The following is a 19,659-nucleotide window of genomic DNA, read 5'->3' on the forward strand; positions in this document are numbered from 1 at the left end:
GGGAGTGAATGAGGGATAGATAGGAGTCAAATGGGTCCTTACTTAAAGAAATCCACTCCTGTAATAACAGCCTTAATTCCTTCATGAGGGCAAAACCTTCAAGGTTAATCATCTCTTCAAGGTCTCACCTCTTGATCCTGCTGCAATGGCAATTACGTTTCAACGTGAATTTTAGAGAGCATAAACATCCAAGCATTAGTAATTTCTCCCAGTTTCACAGAGGATAAAAGATATTCATGTATTGTCGTTGAAAATATTCAAATCTGCAGAGACAGTTTTATCCCAGGAGCTATTTTACAGGCTGAGTAAATACCAATAAAGTAGGAAAACCAAATGGCTTATTATCTTCCTGCTCCCAGGAGAGGGAAGGAGGGCAGAGACTTTGGCAGCGCTTGGGTAAAGAGAATAGGCATTAGCAGCAGAGTGTGGTTGTTCTGATGTGATGGCTAGTCAAGGGAGGAAGAAAGATGACATAGTACTGTTTCCACAAATGAAGAAGGGTAAAAAGAGATCACATGACAGGTGGATGGTCAGACTGTGGCATCCATGTGTGATGGACTAAGTGTTGAAAATAATGTGTTGGAATAAAGCAAATGACTTCTGTACAGGATTGAAAATATTCATGAATCTGCGAGCAAAGTATTAATTATATATGCTGGCATGGGTAAACGTGGATAAGTAATAGTTTTCTAGAAAAAGAGTACATCTCCAAGCCTCCGAGATCCAATTTTGACAGTGTGTGGGACAAGCAAGGTAGATGGGAAAGCAAGAAGAAAAAGACATATAGAGGAGAAATCTAGTGTGATAAGGTTTTGGATTGAGTGATAGGAGATAGGGTAGTGATTAAATTAGGAATATGTAAGTTTGCATTTCTATATCTGCTTCTATATCTGGATCATGTGCTAATCTCAGACAGGAGACCTAGACTCCTCTTTCTTTATAATCTCATTCATAGCTTGATGCTTATCTCATTAGCAGTAATTGTTTCAACAGTCACTAAACCCAGGTCACTGATCCTACCTCAAGCCACGGTGAAGTGAAGCAAGAGAGATAGAGGAACAAGGCTTCCTGCTCTTGCTCCGATGGAAATGTCTAAGAAATTAGAGCTAATTTCACATCAGCTCTTTAGGAAGATGAGTTAGGAAAGTGTCCATACAATGCTGATGAGGGAGAAAAAGTTGATGACAATTAGATGCCTAAGCCAAGAGAGAATCAAACAAGTTGGAAAAACCAAGAGATGGGAAAGTCATGAACATATTTATTACCATTTTAAATTTTAATAGGAAGCGTCAAAAGCATCCACCATTCAATGTGTTTGAAGAAACATTGTGCTGATGGCGGTTGACAGTTACAGCTAAGGGAACACTTACTCTCTGTGTGGTGACTCTATTAACACAATAATCTAGTTCACTTTCCATTCTTACTGGTTTTGCCTCTGGCTTGCCTTCTAGGAAGGTTAGACTGGGCCTTTTGTTTATACAAGTCTCATTATCTCAGTCCTAGGGGAAAAGAGAGACCCTTTCCCTGGAGCTAGCTTTGCTATCTTGGAGCATAATCAGACCCTAAGAATAATGTCCACAAAAGGCTTTAGTTAATGAGAAGAAAAAATGTAGTTTAAACCAAGTGATACTTGCCCGTAATCCTATACATGCAGGAGTTGAGGCCTGAGGTTCAAAGCCAGCCAGTTCAGAAAAGTTGATGAAATACCATGTCCTGGTATTTATTTTATTGGGTGTTGACTTAGTCTTTTTTTATTAAAAGATTTTATTAACATTACTTTTTAAAATATATTTCAAATACCATGTTTAAGAAACAAGTATTCAAGAAGGGAATCTCTATATACAATCACTGGCACATAAATTTTAGAACATAATTAAAATTGAGCTGAGACTTTGTATGTCATAGATACATATCAATCTATATTATATAACATTTTGTCTATAGAGTATATATCCCATCATAGATTTTTATGTCTATGTAGTTATAGCTCCAAAACCATGTCAATAACCTTGTATACCTGAATTGACTTAGTGTTTTTAAAGAATTATACTATTTGCACTATCCATAGAGTCTATAATACTTTCGTTAATTCATCTGCTTACCACCCAGTATGTTTACTTACAGGTTTGTAGACACCTTCTAGCTACGACAAATAAAGGAAACCATTTATCTGTACCTGGCTTCCTTTAATATAATTTTTTTCCCAAGCCTTTCCATTTTCTTACCAAAGAAGAGGTAGAAAAATGAAGGAGGGAAGAGGGGAAGGTAGACAAGTATTCAACATGTATACCATAGAACTGATAAAGGGAAGGGGCAGGTCGGAGGGGAAAAATGATATTGAAGTGATGACACAGACATGATTGTTAAATGGTTAAAAAAAAGTCAATATGTAGGGGTGGGCAAGCATGTTGAATGTGTAACAGTGATCCAGACACACTATATTCATAAACAGCTTTGAGGAATAGCAACTCCTTTGTACAACTAGTTAAATATAATAAAAATAGTCTAAATTTAAAAAAAAATTAAGGTATGACTGAAAAAGAAAAGGAAATAGCTGAGTCCTGAGTTCAAGCCCCAGGACTAGCACAAAAAATAAATTTTGATTAAAACAAGTGTTGGGGTTGGGGATTTAGCTCAGCAGAAGAGCTCTTGCCTGGCAAGTGCAAGGTCCTAAGTTCAGTCCTCTGGAAAAAATAAAGAATCAAATGTGTTTATGTAGCTGGGCATATGTGACCTCATGCCTACAATTCTACTCAGGAAGCTGAGACCTAAGGATCATGATTCAAGGCCAATTTGGGCAGGAACGTCCATCAGTCTTATCACCAATGAACCACTAGAAAATCAGAAGTAGCACTGTAGCTCAAATGGTAGAGGGCTACCCTTGAGCTAAAGAGCTCATGGACAGTGCCCAGGCCCAGAGTTCTAGTCCACGAATGACCAGCAAAAAAAAAAAAAAAAGGAGTTTATGCATGAGGACCAGTGATGAATTCATTTTGCAATCTGCCCATATTTCCTTCAGTTATTTTTTTCTACCAGCTATATGGCCATCTCCATGGTTGACAAAGGGAAAGGTTAAGGCCAGAAATCCAGTGAATGTTAAACTGGGTTATTCTACTTCATGTAGCTTTGTGTGTTGAAACAAACGCTGAGCTTTCTGACATGGTCTGTCAACTTGGCCTCTAGATGTCTCTTCAGTGCTGTATCTTTGGTACTGGCCATCCTATTTACTGTATAACAGGTGTTTCAGTACATCCTGTACTTGTATTATGAACTCCTTCCTTATAGGTTATTTACTTATACTAGTTTTTTCTTCTTTTCTATTTTCTGTATAAAATAGACCCAGTGTGTGTGTGTGTGTGTGTGTGTGTGTGTGTGTGTGTGTGTGTGTGTGTGTGTGTGTGTATGTGTATCTGTATAAGTGTGTCTGAGGGAAACAGAGAGACACAGACACACATAGTAACACACATAAGTATGAACACTTGTATGTGCTCAATGGGAGCTGAAAGTGGTCTACTATGAATTCAAAAAGAAAAGGACTACAATAGTTATAAGTAATGACCACTACAATGAAGGAGGTTAAAGAAGGGGCAAGTGTGGTTATATCCATAGTGGATCTAAGTCTTTCATAGGCATTGATCTGATTAAGTGTGGATTAATCTCTGAAGAGGCAGGAGGGTAGAGGCAACTTCTGTTTTGAGAGATAATGTAAAGGAAAAGATGGAACTCACTGTTGGGAAGTAAGATCCTGCCTCCCTCAAGAAGAATGTAGGAAGATTTCAAAACCAGAATTTGTGGGATGTAACAAAAGGGTCTAGGAGGGAATTGAATTGAAAGAACAAAAGCAGTACTGAGGAGATTATCTCGGGTAACTTGTGAAATGTGCACTCCCTGAATTATTGCAAAAGAACCAAGTTGTCCGAATTTCAAGTGACACTAGCATGCAATTTGTCCTGTAGTCAGTTGTTGAACTCCTTTCACATTTTGTATGTCAGTGGTTTATAATCCTCTTTGGCAGACAAAGAAAAACCACTAGCCCTGGAATATTGCTGTTTTTTTAAGTTGAGTATCCAGTGTTTGATTCTTATTGAGAATCTAGCCAAGCCATTAGCAGAAGTTTGATGCCCCTGGTGGCAGCTACTATAATGGAAAGGATTGAATGGTTCCATCCTGGCTTTTGACTTCTCTGTGCTGTGTTAAACAGTGGAATCCGATTGTGACCATGTTTTACTAGAGTTTGGTGCAATAAGCCACAGGTATGCAAGCTCCTGCAACCTAAGGGGAAGATACGATAATTGTAGTACTGATCAGATCATTATGATCAGGTTTGTAAAGTTACTTTTTGATTATTTTACACATATCATATCTTCAAAAACAACCATACCAAAACCAAAACAAAACAAAAAACCCTGTCAGGTAACAACTATCTTCGTGTAAGTCTACAGAAACTAGAAACAGAGATGATACAAACCGTGTCACCCTCATTACCACCCTGGTAGTGCAAGTCACTTACAACTCCTGCAGCTAAGAAAAAACAGAAACAAACCCGAATTGTGATCAAATAAGGACTCTTAAAACACCATATCCTACTTATGTGTATAGGCAGGGTATGATGAACAAAACATGGCATATCTCATGTCTCATTAATGTCTGGTTACCATGAAGCTTCTTTGGAGTATGAGAAGAACAATGACCTCTTAAACATTTGGGGATAAGACCAATTTCTGTAAAGTTTGTTCTGAGGTTCCATTTTGCTTTGTGAACAATATCAGGTGGTATGTCACATAGTCTCTGGTAAGGAAGTATAACAGCATGTAATATGTTCAAGGACTGAGTTCCCAAGAGTTGAAAATAGTTCCCTAACTTTCTTAAGATGCATGTTTGAATCTTGGCTCCATGTCTTAGTGGGCAAATTCATGTTTTATTCCATCACTAAACTGCTTCTCTCTCCTTCTGTTCTTATCTGATCCAGGTCTGAATCACCAGAGAAAAGCCTTAAAATTTTATAGAGAATTTCCCTTTGGCTTTTTTGGAAACATCCATATTTATTATCCATGTAATTCGTTATCTGAATTATGATTTAAGGAAAGAATGGGACCATCATGTTCTTCATAGAAATAGGTCCACTTGATTTTTTTTGAGGAATCCCTGGAAGTGTTTTCATTCAGAGGAAAAGAAATCTCACCTACATTCTGAATAGGAATAATTGCAGGCATTTCAATGAAACTTAAAACTGGCAGTTTAAGTAGCACCCATTATTGGCTAGCCATGTGTTGATACTGGAAACAGTGGCCTGTGAAGAATTATTTAACAGGAAAATCTATGAGCTACAATAACATGCCATACTCTGAACTCACTATACATGTTGTCTTATAAAATACAGAGACTGAGGGTTAGGAGTGTGGCCTAGTGGTAGAGTACTCACCTAGCATGCAGGAAGCCCCGCATTTGGTTTGAGGTACCACATACAAAGAAAAAGCTGGAAGTGCATCTGTGGCTCAAGTGACAGAGTGCTAGCCTTGAGAAAGCTCAAAGACAGTGCCCAGGTCCTTAGTTCAATCCCCAGGACTGACAAGAAAGAAAGAAGGAAGGAAAGAAAGAAAGAAAGAAAGAAAGAAAGAAAGAAAGAAAGAAAGAAGAAAGAAAGAAAGAGAAAGAGAGAAAGAAAAGAAAAATCATATAGAGATTGAGTGAGATTGTTGATCCCTATATATGGATTTTATGTGTTAGTTCAAAGTGATGTGAACATAGAGTTTGCTGTGATTTGCACAAAAGTTGAGTGCTGGTGGCTCAAGCTTGTAATCCTAGCTAGTCAGAATGCTGAGATCTGAGAATGATGGTTCAAAGCCAGTCCAGACAGGAAAGTCCATCAGACTCTTATCTCGAATTAACTACCATAAACCCCAAAGGGATAGAGCACTAGTCTTGAGGAAAAGAGCTCAGGGACAGCCCCTAAGCACTGAGTTCAAGAACCATGGCTGACAAAAAAAAAAGAGAAATTATAAGTTCTTACTCTAAGATTATACTTTATTATTACAAAAAACCTCCTGTAAGAAAACTATTTTTACATATTGAGATACTTAAGTGATGCTCAATGCACTGATTTAAACCACTTTAAAAACCATTTGGTGATTTTTATCAAAAATGTTCAAATACAAATGATACAGGACATGAAGAGGTTAACAAACAAAATTAGTATAAAAATGTTACCTGTCAGACTCATTAAGATGCTGTGATAATATGGGAAGAGGTGATTGGGTAAATACCTTATTAAGCAATCTGTGGAGGTATTTTTTTGTTAGCAAAAGCAGCATTATTATTTCATTACTAATTCATAAGTGAGATTGTAGTGACCAAGATTGGAATCTTTGTTTGGGAATAATGTCTGTGACCTTGCCTAAGTCTTTTCATTGCTGAGGTCACATTTCAAACCCCTGACAGGATGTGATCATAAAATTTCATCTTCTGGAAACTGAATGAAGTTTTCCTACCCAACATTCTAGGGGAATTGTACTGTTATGTCTGTATGTTTGTCAAAACTGACAAGTGATACTAGCCAACATTTGTGAACAAAGCAAACATATCAGAAAATGGTTTGCTTCACTAACTCACCCACCTACTTGAATCGTCAACTTCAGAAAATATTACTAGGAAATGCAAAACCTCGGTGCCACTCTGTGTTCAAGGACTCCGGTGTACATATGAAATATTGGAACACTGCAAATTTATACTGATATGTGTAGTTAATAACTCAAATGTCAATTATGAAATTAGGACAATATCTCTGCAAACAGTGAGAACCCCTGAGTAATTTCAGTCTACAAACACACTCACTGACATTCACTGAATTTGTTATTTTCTCCCCCTCGTGATCTGCTATAACCTTGAGCTGTAATTCTTGGGTTTGTGGGGAATGGGCTATCTCTTCAGCTTTTGTTTCATTTAGTTAATTAATTTAGACTGGGGTTGGAATTTAAGTGTCCTACTGTTGTGGAATTACAAAAACAACTTGAAAATACCCAGTAGCCATTTTTGAAAGCTCATAATTTTCTTTCTTTTTGTTTCATTTCTTTGTACTTTCTCATAGTTTGTTTCTCCCCTGTCACATTTGTTGAATATCTTATTGTGTATCAAGGATAGTGTCACCGTCTGTCCAGGCAAGGATGATTAAAACATGGTTTCTGTATATAGTAATTGGCTATCTGCACAAGTTGCTATAGTAAGAGCGGCAGTAAAATGGAGGAAAAAAAACTCATAAAATTATGTGTTCTAAGTAAGTTCACAAAAGTGTCAAAGAGCTACAGCAAGAGAGTAATTAGTTCTACCTGGGAATGCTTCCGGGCTGGTGAGACAACAGACCTGGGCCTGAAAAGATAAATGGAATTTTAAGAGGTAGAAAAAAGAAGGGAGGAGTTGGCAAAGCTGTTGTATGCTGAACCTGGTGAAAACAGGACAGTGTGTGAAAAGTCTGTGCAAAATGCACAGGCTCTACAGAGAATGGCAGTTAAGGATGCGTGGGGACAAATCATGTGGAGATTCGAATGCTAAATTAAAAGTCTGGTTTTAACCTGGTAATATTTGTATAGAGGCATTACATTTTGGAAGCTGGAAGTTGAATATACCATCTTGTGGTATCTATAATTAAACAAAAACGAGCATGCATTTATGCCTATTATTGCCATTGAACCACTAATTAAATTCTGTTTTTCTTATGTGTACATAAAACATAGATATGAAAAAATATATTTATAAGTTTATATAAGTTTGTATTGTAATGGACTCTTCTCCTCCTCCTCCTTCTCCTCCTCCTTCTCCTCCTCCTCCTCCTCCTCCTCCTCCTCCTCCTCCTTCTTCTTCTTCTTCTTTTTCTTCTCCCTCCTCTCCCTCCTCTCCCTCCTCCTTCTCTTTCTCCTCCTCTTCCTTCTTCTTATAATACCTGGTATTGGAGACTTGAACTCAGGGCTGGGACATGGAGGAATCTTACTGAAGTCTAGCCCTCTACCACTTGAACCACAGCTTCCCTTCTCTTCTCACAAACATTCCCAGCTAGTTTCAAAGTGCAATCCTTAGATCTAAGTCTCCTGAGTAGGTAGGATTACAGACATGATCCACTGTTTCTGGCCTTGCAACGTATTTTTAATGCCTGTTTAGTTCTGCATACTTTTTGTTTGCAAAATTATAACCAGTAATTTGTCATTTCTCCATGAATAATATTTAATTTAAATTAGATACATTGTATCCCTCTGTACAACTAATGATAATAAAATGTAATCCAAGTGAAAATATCATAGAGAAAACTGAGCATAAAAGCTAAAACATTTGAAGTGTCAAATGAAGAAAAAATGATTATCTTAGATTGAGTTCTTTATTGAAATATTAATAAGTGCTACACTTATTAGCTATTAGTAATTGATTATTAGTATTTGGTATTTATGTGTTGGCTTCATCCTTAATTGTATATACTTTACCTTTCATATACATTAACACAGAGAATAAATCAGAAATCCAAGACAAAAGTATGGGTGTGGTACATGAATCTCTGAAAGGAGTTGTCTTGTGTGATTTAGTACCACTTAACCTCATAACTGAAAGGCCCTTTTTCACAGAGAGTAAGACAATGCTTACACATTGGTTCTGCAGGGTTTCTAAGGATAACAAAGTGAGGAGTTCATAACGGGGATAATACGTTCAACAAGACTTATTCAAAAGAGGAGTCTAGCACAGCATTTTTATATCAACTGCAATCTTCGAGCGGCACAATCTGTGAGACCCACAAGGAGAGAATTACAGTAATCAGCCTTCGAAATGACAAAAGAGTTAATCAGCATCCCTTGCTTTTTCTTGTGGAGCCTCTCAATCTGGCGATATCATAAAAATTATAAAGAAGAAGACGATGAAGAAGAAGCCTTCGTGACAGATATAAAATGCTTCTCAAATGATAATGCTAAAGACAATGGAAAGGAAACACATGCACAAGTTTTACATTTTTGAGGCGTCTGAGATGGATTCCAATCAGAAGTATTCCCTAGATGATAAGATGTAAGGAACAGCTGTTTAGAATGAGGGAGAACTTAGTTCAGGCTAGGATTTATATTCTTAAACTTTTGCACCAGGGAAATCTCCATTTGATTGAATAAAGGAAAGATAAAACCATGTCTTTTAAATACCAGAAAATCAAGCACATCAGTCTATTCACAGCAGAGTAATCAAATGCTGATTTCAGAACAAGACTATCCCTTCTTGTACTTAATACTCAGAACACAGTTCACCTCCAATCTCGTACTTTTTACTTTCCCCAGTGGCAAGTTGAAATCTCCACTGAATGCAGTTCTCAGGGAGTGAGTGTTTTCATTATCTAATTAGATTAGATTTTTAAATGGAGTTTTACAGAAACTCTTCTAAAGGATAATTGTTTCATTTCTCATCCTAATCTACTATGAGGTGATGCTGCTGTCAATCCAGTCGGGCCAGAGTGGCAGTCAGGTTTTCATCACTGTGACTGGAAGAAACAGCTGAATAGGTGGAGATATTTATTTGGCTGTCAATCTCAGAGAACTCAGGCTATGAGTGCTTGACCTCATACACTTAGCCAGAACACCATGATGGTGGGAGGTACTGAAAGAGAGGCCTGTTCTCCTAATAGTGGACACAAGTAGGGAGAAACTGAAAGGAACCTGGGACCAGTTATAGCCTTTATAGCCAGATAGCCAGAGACCTATGCCTTTCAGCTAGGCTCTACATCTGACAGTGTTGTTCACCTCCTACTACAGGCCAATGAAACATTAATCCTCCATTCAGCATGATTGAAGCCAGCTTGATTTTGTTACAAACTATGAGGGCTTTGCAATGTTAAAGAAAAGAAAAAGTATGTCACGGGAAGTTTTCATGATTTATCTTAAGGACAGAGAATTGTAGGAAAATCTAGATGTAAAGTCCAGAACCATCACTGTGTTCCGAAATTTTGAAAATCTAAGACAGAAGGTGTGATAAAGTGGCTGATCATGCTTCTATAATCACACCCCTGGTTATTGAGAATATTTGATTGCGCACAAGGAAGGATCATAAACATCACTGTTCCTTTACACCTATGAGAAAAGGAGCTCTAGGAGAGAGGCTGAGTTCGGGAGCATCATGATTTAAACCTAGTCAAGCAAAAAGTTTGTGACTTCTTCTCAACCAAAAACTAGAGCCCAGTGGCATGAACCTGTCATCTCTACCACAGTGTTGTCCGTCGAAGGCAGAATGGTTTGTGGCACACTCCCATTTGAGGAAAGGAGTGTGGTACCTGGCACCTGTCATCCGAGCTATGGACAAGAAGTATAAATTAGAAGGAACACAGACTAGCCATGGACTCTGGCTAAAAAATGACAACAACAAAAGCAAGGCTTTATCTCGAAATAATCTGTGCAAGAAGGCTAGAGAACCTCAAACTGTAAATGCAGCATCCTGACTTCAAAACCCTGTCCTGCCAAAAAAAAAAAAAGAATAAAGGAGAAAGTAAGATAGTAAAAGGAAAAGTGAAAGAATAGAGTGAAAAGAGACATCTGTTCTGTCTTAGGCAATGAAAGAGTATTAAAATGCCCACTAAGATGTTTATTTGGCAAATGATGATTTGAATCTTCTGTGTGCCTGGTTAAAAATCAAAGATGAAAATGGAAAGAAATGCTATTTAGTGGACAGTTAGTCACCTTTTAGTATTCACAGGTTCAAAGTTTTCACTTCTCAAATTCAAGAGGGAAAATAGCTTGTCCTAATTACTATATTTTCTGCTCTGTGCTGGGTAGTTCTAAATGGCGAACAATGATTTTTAAAATAGGGACTTTCCTCTCTGGTCTATAAACAGCTGAAAGCTAAGATGCTTAGGAGAAAGCATATGATACTTAGGAGAAAAATCTGAGCCAGAGCAGGAGAAACAAAGGAACGTAAGGCAATTTTAATAGACAATTATGAATATCATGTCATAACTCCCAAATTAGTTCAAACTGTGTAATGAGTTGTGGATATGAAGGCAGGATAGGAGAACCCAGAAGAGCTTTCAGTTTTCCTAGATCTTTCTTTGTGTCATGTTCACTGAAAACAAAACAAAACAAAAAAATCCCAGTGAACATGACAAAGTGGTAGAGTAAAAAGTTCCTGAAATTCTGTCTTGGATTTGGTAATGAGCAGTTTCTCATTATGGGCTGAGACCAGAGGCAGGGTGAACTAAGGCACGCAAGCAAGGTGGATAGTACACAACTTCAACTGCCAGCTGGCAACCAGGCAGGTATCAGGTCCTGCAAAACCATGAGGAGAATCTCTGCTTGCCTTAAGCAATCAGGAAAGTGACTCCCAGAACTTCAGAAGAAAATGGGAAAAACCAAAACTCTCCTTAGGTATACTGCTTTCCAATGGGGTTATCTCAAGGAACTCTAGCTTAGTAGGGCTTATTTTAAAGCTAAGGAGATATTCTTGCTCTGCTTCTTCCAGATGCTAATCTCTGCACTATAACGTCTTATACTACTGAATTACTCGTGCAGTGTAAAATGTCTGTATAAAAGGGATATTCTGCCATAATATGTGACACTTGGGTAAAGTCTTTACACCCTAACCATCTTTTTTTTTCTTATCTTGGCCCAAATAGGGTTTTCTCAGATTTAAGACAAAGGGATAATACTGTTAAGAATAATATCGATGAAGCATCCAAAGAGAGGCACTCTAACCATGTGAGGGTTGGAGGAACAAAGGAATGAACAGGCCAATTTGGGGATGGTTGTTGGAGTTTTGCTATATGAGTATACGGAACTGATAAATGTAAAGGATCCATGATGGGACACTGATCTGTGGGAAAGGTCTGGTTCAGTGTTTACAATCACCTAGAGTATTCTGTATTAGTGAAATCTAACAAACTACCAGAAATCAATGGAGTGGACAATCTATTATGGTCACTTGCCCTTGCTAAGGGTATAGAGTGGGTAGTACACATAGAGGAAAAGACTAGAGAATGCTCAGCCTTCTCACTAACCATGGCAATATGCATTCAGTACAATGTGGGAGGGGTCAGAGGAAGAAAAAGGAAACAATATGGTAAGCAAGCAACTACTGTGGACCCAGAAAAGGGGAGTTGTTTTATATAATTTCACAATACCAACTATGAGAGCCTATTATCTTCATTTAAGCAGGTGGAATTTTTGAGTCCTGATAGGTTTCTGAAATTTTGTTTTGTACATGGACAACAATGCCAGGAAGATAAGAAACCTAACTTTCTTGACTTCAATTATGAAAGAGCATTCATAGGGGAACCACACTTGTGGATATACTTGTTGGTAAAATGGTAAGGAACAGTGTTTATCAACATTGGAGGGCGGCTTGGATTCTGTAATTGGTGGAGATCCACAGAGGATTTTTCTCCTGCTGAATAAACAAGCCCTCTTTCTCCTGCAACTGTGCTACTTCACTGCTATTCTGATAAAACTCAGCAACAGGAACACGAGTATGCTATTTTGAACTGAGTCACAAAAGTATTTTATATCTTAGTGACTGAGAGACATCACAGTGGAGTGCTTTTTAAAAACTTCCATTCTCACAATATATTAAAGTGATGAGAATACAGCATCCAGTTCTGCTCTAATTCTGAGAAAGTTTCAGGAACACTTTCCTTCAAGTAGCCTGAAAGGTCAAGTATACAGATCTTGACAAAATCATTGCTATTACACACACACACACGCACACACACACACACACACACACACACACACACACACACACACGTATGTGCATACTGGGACTTGAACTTAGGACCAAGGTGCTGTTCAAGATTTTTCACTCTGTACCACTGGAGCCACACCCCTAATTCTGTTTTTTGTTGTTGTTGTTGTTGTTGTACTTGTTTACTTGAAGATAAGATTCTCAGATATTTTCCTGCCTGTGCTGGCTCTGAACATCGATTTACAGATCTCATCCTTTTGAGTAGCTAGAATTACATACGTGTATATACATGTAATGCCTATATATATGCATAGACATATAAAGATCATTTTGCCATTTTTAAATCATTTTTATTGTCAGGGTGATGTACAGAGAGTTAGTTATATATTATCTTAAAATAATGTACTACACAATGTCAGTGATAATTATTTATGAAAAATGCTATAAAGGTAGAGAGCTAAATATTTTTCCAAATAACTTCAGAATTTTACAAAACAACTTTCAATATTATACTATTTATTCATGAAACATAGAAGTCTACATGCTTCTGAAGGCACTAAGATATTAGTAGTAGTGATTTTCTCATATTTTTCATTTGTATTTTACTTTTCTATTTCACATTAGACAAGATGTAACTAAATCAATAATTTCAATAATTTGTGCATGTATTTCAGCAGTCTCTTCTTAGGATTTAGACATTTGACCTTATTAGTTCTGAGTGGTATTTATTTGAGTTAATTCTAATAGCATATTTAGTTCTTTGATCCTTCCAATGTATTTGTGAGTTCCAGAATAATTTGTCTTTGGCTTCAGAGCCTTCTAGCTATTTGTCTATTTATTCATCCTGTAGGAGATCTGGAGTCTGTGATAAATTGTAGAATTCTTTCATTTCTTGGGCTTTCCTGGGTGGATGAGTATGTGTTATGATTTATACTTTAATTTTGTAGGCAGTATACTTTTGAAAATATACTTTCACAAGTTAGTATTTATGCATTATAAACTTTTTTTTTGCAATGCCATCCATGAATGTCTATGATTACTGTCTTTCTCAGTGTTGATATCACAGATCCACAGCAGTTAAATGTCAACAGAAAACAGAAAATTATCTGAGTGGGTAGTTGATATATGCCCTTGAATGCGAGTACATTGTGTGTGTTTGTGTGTGTGTGTGTGTGTGTGTGTGTGTGTGTGTGTGTGTTAGGAGGGGGAGATGCTTATGTGTTTGATTCACACATTCACTGATGAATAAAGCTCTTTGCCTGAAAGCCATTTTTCATTTTTTTATTTCCTCCCACAGCTATTATAAAAACTGCCCTTCCGAATATGGACAGAGAAGCCAAGGAGGAGTACTTGGTGGTGATTCAAGCCAAAGACATGGGTGGACACTCTGGTGGCCTGTCTGGGACCACCACACTAACAGTCACCCTCACAGACGTGAATGACAATCCTCCCAAATTCGCACAGAGTAAGTGAACTGAAGCTACTACACGAGTATCACTTGGTGTTACAGTTTTCAGTGACATTCCAAAATCTGCTAGCCACAATGGAGTACAATTTTTCCTGTACCTAAAAAGAATCCATTATCCTGTCTGCCACATTCATCCTTTATTATAAAGATTTGAAGGCCAGGAAAACATTTGAAAATATCGAGTGGATAGTGAGTCTGAATGAGCCAGGGACTGGTGGCTCATACCAGTAATCCTCGCTACTAAGGAGGCTGAGATTGGAGGTTTGCAGTTTCAAAGCTATCCTGAGCAGGAAATTCCACAAAACTCCAATTAACCACCAGAAAACCAGAAGGAGGACTGTGGCTCAAAATAGTACAGCACTAGCCTTGAGCCCAAAGCCTCAGGGACTGTGCCTGAGGTAGGAGCTCAGACTCAATAACTGACAAAAGACAAAAGAAAGAGTCAGAATATTTTAGAGCATGATAAGAATGCATGACACAGCTACTGAGTCATTATTATCTCTTTCTGTATAAATTTCTGTGTCTTATTTGAGAATCCAATAATTTGGCATAAAATACACCCCCCTTCCTACCTCTGGGCCAGACAGTGGTGAACAAACGCTCAACTCTAACCTGATGAGTTTGTCCTCCGATTTGAAAATATCTACAGTCTTCTAGGCAACGCCTCTCCATGCATCTCAGAGACAAGGAGTTTTGTCAAACTTTCATAGACTCCCCTAAGATGCGTGTACTCTTGAGCAATCACAATCTCCATCTTATGATCGTTGGAAAGCCAGGAAAAGATTTCAGGTTTTAAGTAGAGTGATTAAATTTGTACCAGTGAAGTAAGAGAGAATAAAATTTGCCCGGCTAATCTTCACGTTCACTACTTCATTATATAGTTATTTGTAGACATTCAAGTTAAAGACATCATTCCCTGATGAGCCAAGGAGATAGCTGTAGAAATATAATAAAATATTGGCTTGGTAAATGCTTTGAAGTTTATCATGGCCAAAGGCAAATGATTGATTGTATGTTTTTTTAGTTAAATAAAATAGGCAAGTATATTTCTGATACTAGAATAAATGTCTCGTGGTTTTATCCCTCCTCCCCTTTTTTGGAATAATAAGGCCAAAGGAAACTAGTCTTGTAAAGAAGAGAAAAGACAAGGAATATAAGAGAAGGGCTGCAGAAAAAAAAAGAGTTTGAAAGTAGACATTTGATGTAACTTGAGAATTTATGTGTAGAAAATCCAAGGCAGAAAGAATAGAGAAGATGCATTCATAAAATTCAACGTGCATTCCACAAAATTAAGGAAATTGAAAGAAGGGCTAGAAACGCGAGGGATGAAGGAAATGATGAAAAGGTTGACATTGATTAAAATTCATTGTATTCATGTACTACATTGTTAAATGGTAACATCTTTGTACAATTACTTAAAGGGAAAATGAAATTATAAAAGGGAGAAGAGTAGAACCTTTTATAGCTGCCAAATCATAATTGAACAATAATTCAACTCCTTTTTTTTCCCCAAAAATGGTCGAGAGAACACAATCTCTTTTATCCTATTTCTCCGTCTTTATTTCTTTCCCAGTTGCCATTACATCTAGTGCAGTGATATGCAAGCCTTCTTTCTCAGAACTGTGAGAGAAAATTTATGAAATATTCTTTTCTGTGATTTAATAACTACTAGTTTGGATCATGCTGATGCAGATGAAGAGAAAGTGAGCAGAATAACATTGAGTATGAAGTGTACCTTTGTTGGTTTCTCAGAGCTAGCAGATGTAGGTGAGACTCTAAGAGGCCTTATGTATCTGATAAAAAGTGTCTAGAGAGACAATCTCCAATGTTTCCTGGAATACAATATTTGAAGGAAATCCAAACAGCACATTAATTATGAGAGATTTGAGAGAGGTCTGTTTGACACTATAAATTTCAATGCCTACCTTAGGGCAAAACTTTTTGGAAAATGCTTTTGTTCCCCAACTCTTTGACTATAGAATTCTAGGAGATTTTATTTCCCTACAAGAAGTAAAAAGTGGTTCCTTCCTGGAAAGTACTTAAGTCCTTAACTAAACCAATCTTTTAATATTGGGTAAAATAAAAATGACTATATCCAAGGCCTCCAGTGATTGAGTTCAAATAAGAATTAGATGGTAGGGAAAGGGGAAAAAAAAAAAACATGAGGGGAGGTATAAATGTGTGAGAAGTAATGCACCTACTACCTGACAAATGTAACTGTAACCACTCTATATATTATCCCAACAATTAAAAAAAGAATTAGGCGGTGGGACATGTTTGATGGCTGCTTGGCCTGCTAAGCAATGGGTAATATCAACTGTGAATGCCAGGGCTAGATGTTAGGAAAAGCAAAATAGGAGTAGGCTTTTTTAGAGGTAGGATGGATGAATGACCAGGAACCATGCCACTAGCTTCCAGTACACCAGTACAAGTGAGTGGCACATCAAAATCAACCGATTTGAATAAAAATAGGACACGTTAGTAATTAGACACACATTTTACTGTCCCCATGGGAGAAGGAAAATACTCTGTAATTGTATTTTGCGTAGGGAGTTTTCAAGGTAGGGTTGTTCATCTTCAGAGCAATGAGAACCTTTAGTAACAGGAAGGGTGTTTCATGTGTCTGAAGAGCTTGCTTCAGGGCACAGCAGAAATGTAGTAATTGGATTTTATCAAAAATGGTCTGAAAGTCTGTAAATATAAAAGTAAAGCTCACAAGTGACTTTTGGTGTGTTACACATTGCATCTTTTGGTGCTGAAATTACCCTAACATTTTATGTCAGACAGCAATGACTATCCCCTTGGGTGACCCCTGCGATTATATGGCAAACTGGGAAACAACCTTCACATGGATTCACTAATTTTCTGATAAAGCTGTTCTGAATAGGGTCTTGGTAGTGTAAGATAGTACATGTGCCTTATCTCAGAAGAATCTTGATGAGAGTCCACTACATTGGGGGGATAGTTCTCTCTGATATTATTTAAAAGATTGCATATTTCACAGGGGAAATATGTATTTCTGTCCCGTTATATTTATCATTGTCTCGGTAGTATCTATAGGAATGCCTATCATGAGGGAGGTATCCTGTAAATATCACTCCAACCAGTAAATGTTTCTCTCCTTTCCCAAGGTCTTTATCACTTTTCAGTCCCTGAAGATGTGATTCTTGGCACCGCGATTGGAAGGGTCAAGGCCAATGATCAGGACATTGGTGAAAACGCACAGTCCTCATATGACATCATTGATGGGGATGGGACAGCACTCTTTGAGATCACTTCTGATGCCCAGGCCCAAGATGGCATAATAAGATTAAGAAAGGTAAGCTGAGGGAGGTTGAATCCATTTTCAAAATGTTCTTTGGAACTTGGCTTTTGAAGTTTAGATGAGTCGAGTAAACTGACCAAATCTTAGAGCTGATAGACATTTAGATTTTCCTCTTACCGTCTCTAGACCCTTAGATCCAAATCCACATGTCATGTAAGCTTCACTAGATAAGTATTATATCTTGGTCTATCCTCTGGTATTTACCTTCTCAGGAGATGTTCTCTAAGCCACAGAAGTTACTAGGGTTTTGTACAAGGCCATGTAGAAAAGGCAATAACTTTAAAGGCATGCTAACTAATGGAGAACCAAAGTGGATAGTCTGTTAGTCATATTATATCAGGGAATGACTTCAGGGTACATGGCTTATGGTGTAAGAGGATTCTCTGTGGGAACAAGTTTCTCTTGTCTCACAGAGGTGACAAGTTTAATATCTCTCAGTCTTTCATTATATCATTCTGATTTCTGTTCTTCTGCATACTGTTAGGTTGCTTTTATTTTTCTCCAGTGTTAGGCCTTAAATTCAGGGCCTATTGCTCCTAATCATATTTTTTTTTTAACTTAAGGTTGACAAGTTACCACTTGAATCACACCCCCACATCTGTCTTATTTTTCCTGGTTAATTAAAGATTAAGAGTATCTCACACTTTCTGGTCTGGACTGGTGTTCCTTAAAGCTCAAACTCCTAAGTAGCTAGGACAAGAAGCCTGAGATCTAGAAATACTAAAAATGGAAAACTAGGATTTTCTGGGTATGTTTGTGAAACACTAGTGCTAGAAAAACAATGCTAGAGAAAATAGTGGCGTTTATTTGAACTTTGAGCAAGATTATCTTCATATCAGAATCCTGGCTAGAGTTTAGAATGAAGAGTTGCAAAATATTTTAAAACCCCATTTGAAATAACTTTGTAGTGTAATTATACTTGAGTCAATTACTGAAGAACTCAGAATCACATTTTCCTCAGCTAATAACTCCTAATATCACTTTTATTGTTTTTATTAACTGCTATTTTAGGCTGCCATAAGGTGTTTTTTTAAACTGAAACAATTATCCCATCGCTGTGTTTTTATTCACTGTGTTTTTATTCACTGTGATTCCTAAACTTGGAAACATATGTTGCCTACAGTGTTACCGAGAAACATGTGAATTTACTTTAGGGAATAGGAATACATATTTCTACAATTGATAAGCCCACTTTCTTTTTTTGTTGTTGGAGTGATGTATAGAAGGGTTACAGTTACATTTTGTCAGGTAGTGGGAACATTCCATCTTGAAGACTAATATCCCTTCTCATGCTTTGTGCTCACTTCCCCTCCCACCCAGCCCTCCCAATTATCTTGGGTTTCCCCTTCCCTTCCCTATTTCAAATCAACAGCTACATGTATATACAAAATACCAGGTACCAAAATCAGATACAGTAACAACAGGGCATAAACCATAAGGGGGAAAAAGAGAAAAGAAATAAGTTCACATAGTACATTAAAATCAACAACAAAGATAAACCTCTTGTTTATACATCATTTTGCTTAGCTTCATCCTACCTGGCAATATGAACATAGTTTTGGAGCTATTGTGATCCTCTGCTATGCAAATCCTAGATGCATACTAATTGTTACGCATGCAGGAAATGATGAAGCCTATGTTTATTTGGGTCTGGCTTACTTCACTCAATATGATTTTTTCAAGTCTTTCCATTTCCTTACAAATGGGGTGATGTCATTCTTTCTGATGGCAGCATAGAATTCCATTGTGTATAAGTAACACGTCTTTTTGATTCATTCATCTACTGAGGGGCATCTAGGTTGGTTCCATATCTTAGCAGTGGTCAGTAATGCTGCAGTAGACATGGTGGTGCTGATAGCTTTAGTATGTCCTTGTTTATGGACATTTGGGTAGATGTTCAAGAGTGAGATTGTAAAAGCCCACTATTCTTTTTGCTATCTATTGTGCTTTATTTAGAATTTTTATCATCTAACACAATATTGAGGAGAAAGTATCTGTGTTGCATAGCCTAAAGTTTTAGGCAAACCTGAATTGGGTACAGTTATTTATTTCCAAGGATATGAAAATGTGTTCTCATCAGACGTAGTTGAATAATTGCATAAACTGTGTTTCTCTCTGGGGGAGTATCGTGGAACAGCTGTATCTTCATTGTCCCTCAGACAATGAACACATTTAAATGTATTTC

General features: G+C 37.4%; 1 protein-coding gene across 3 annotated transcripts in view; it reads left to right on the top strand.

Annotated features, from left to right (window-relative positions):
* Cdh8 (cadherin 8) overlaps positions 1-19,659 on the top strand; it is a 299,684-nt gene that overhangs the window by 145,917 nt on the left and 134,108 nt on the right. For all 3 annotated transcript variants that reach the window (XM_090357535.1, XM_090357534.1, XM_090357533.1), the window contains exons 5-6: positions 13,979-14,146; positions 17,281-17,468. In XM_090357535.1, coding sequence (XP_090213661.1) covers positions 13,979-14,146; positions 17,281-17,468 — 356 coding nt within the window. The remainder of the gene's footprint in view (positions 1-13,978; positions 14,147-17,280; positions 17,469-19,659) is intronic.

The sequence above is a fragment of the Megascapheus bottae genome, chromosome 24 (genome assembly GCF_031878675.1).
Source record: "Megascapheus bottae isolate mThoBot1 chromosome 24, mThoBot2.hap1, whole genome shotgun sequence".
Lineage (NCBI taxonomy): Eukaryota > Metazoa > Chordata > Mammalia > Rodentia > Geomyidae > Megascapheus > Megascapheus bottae.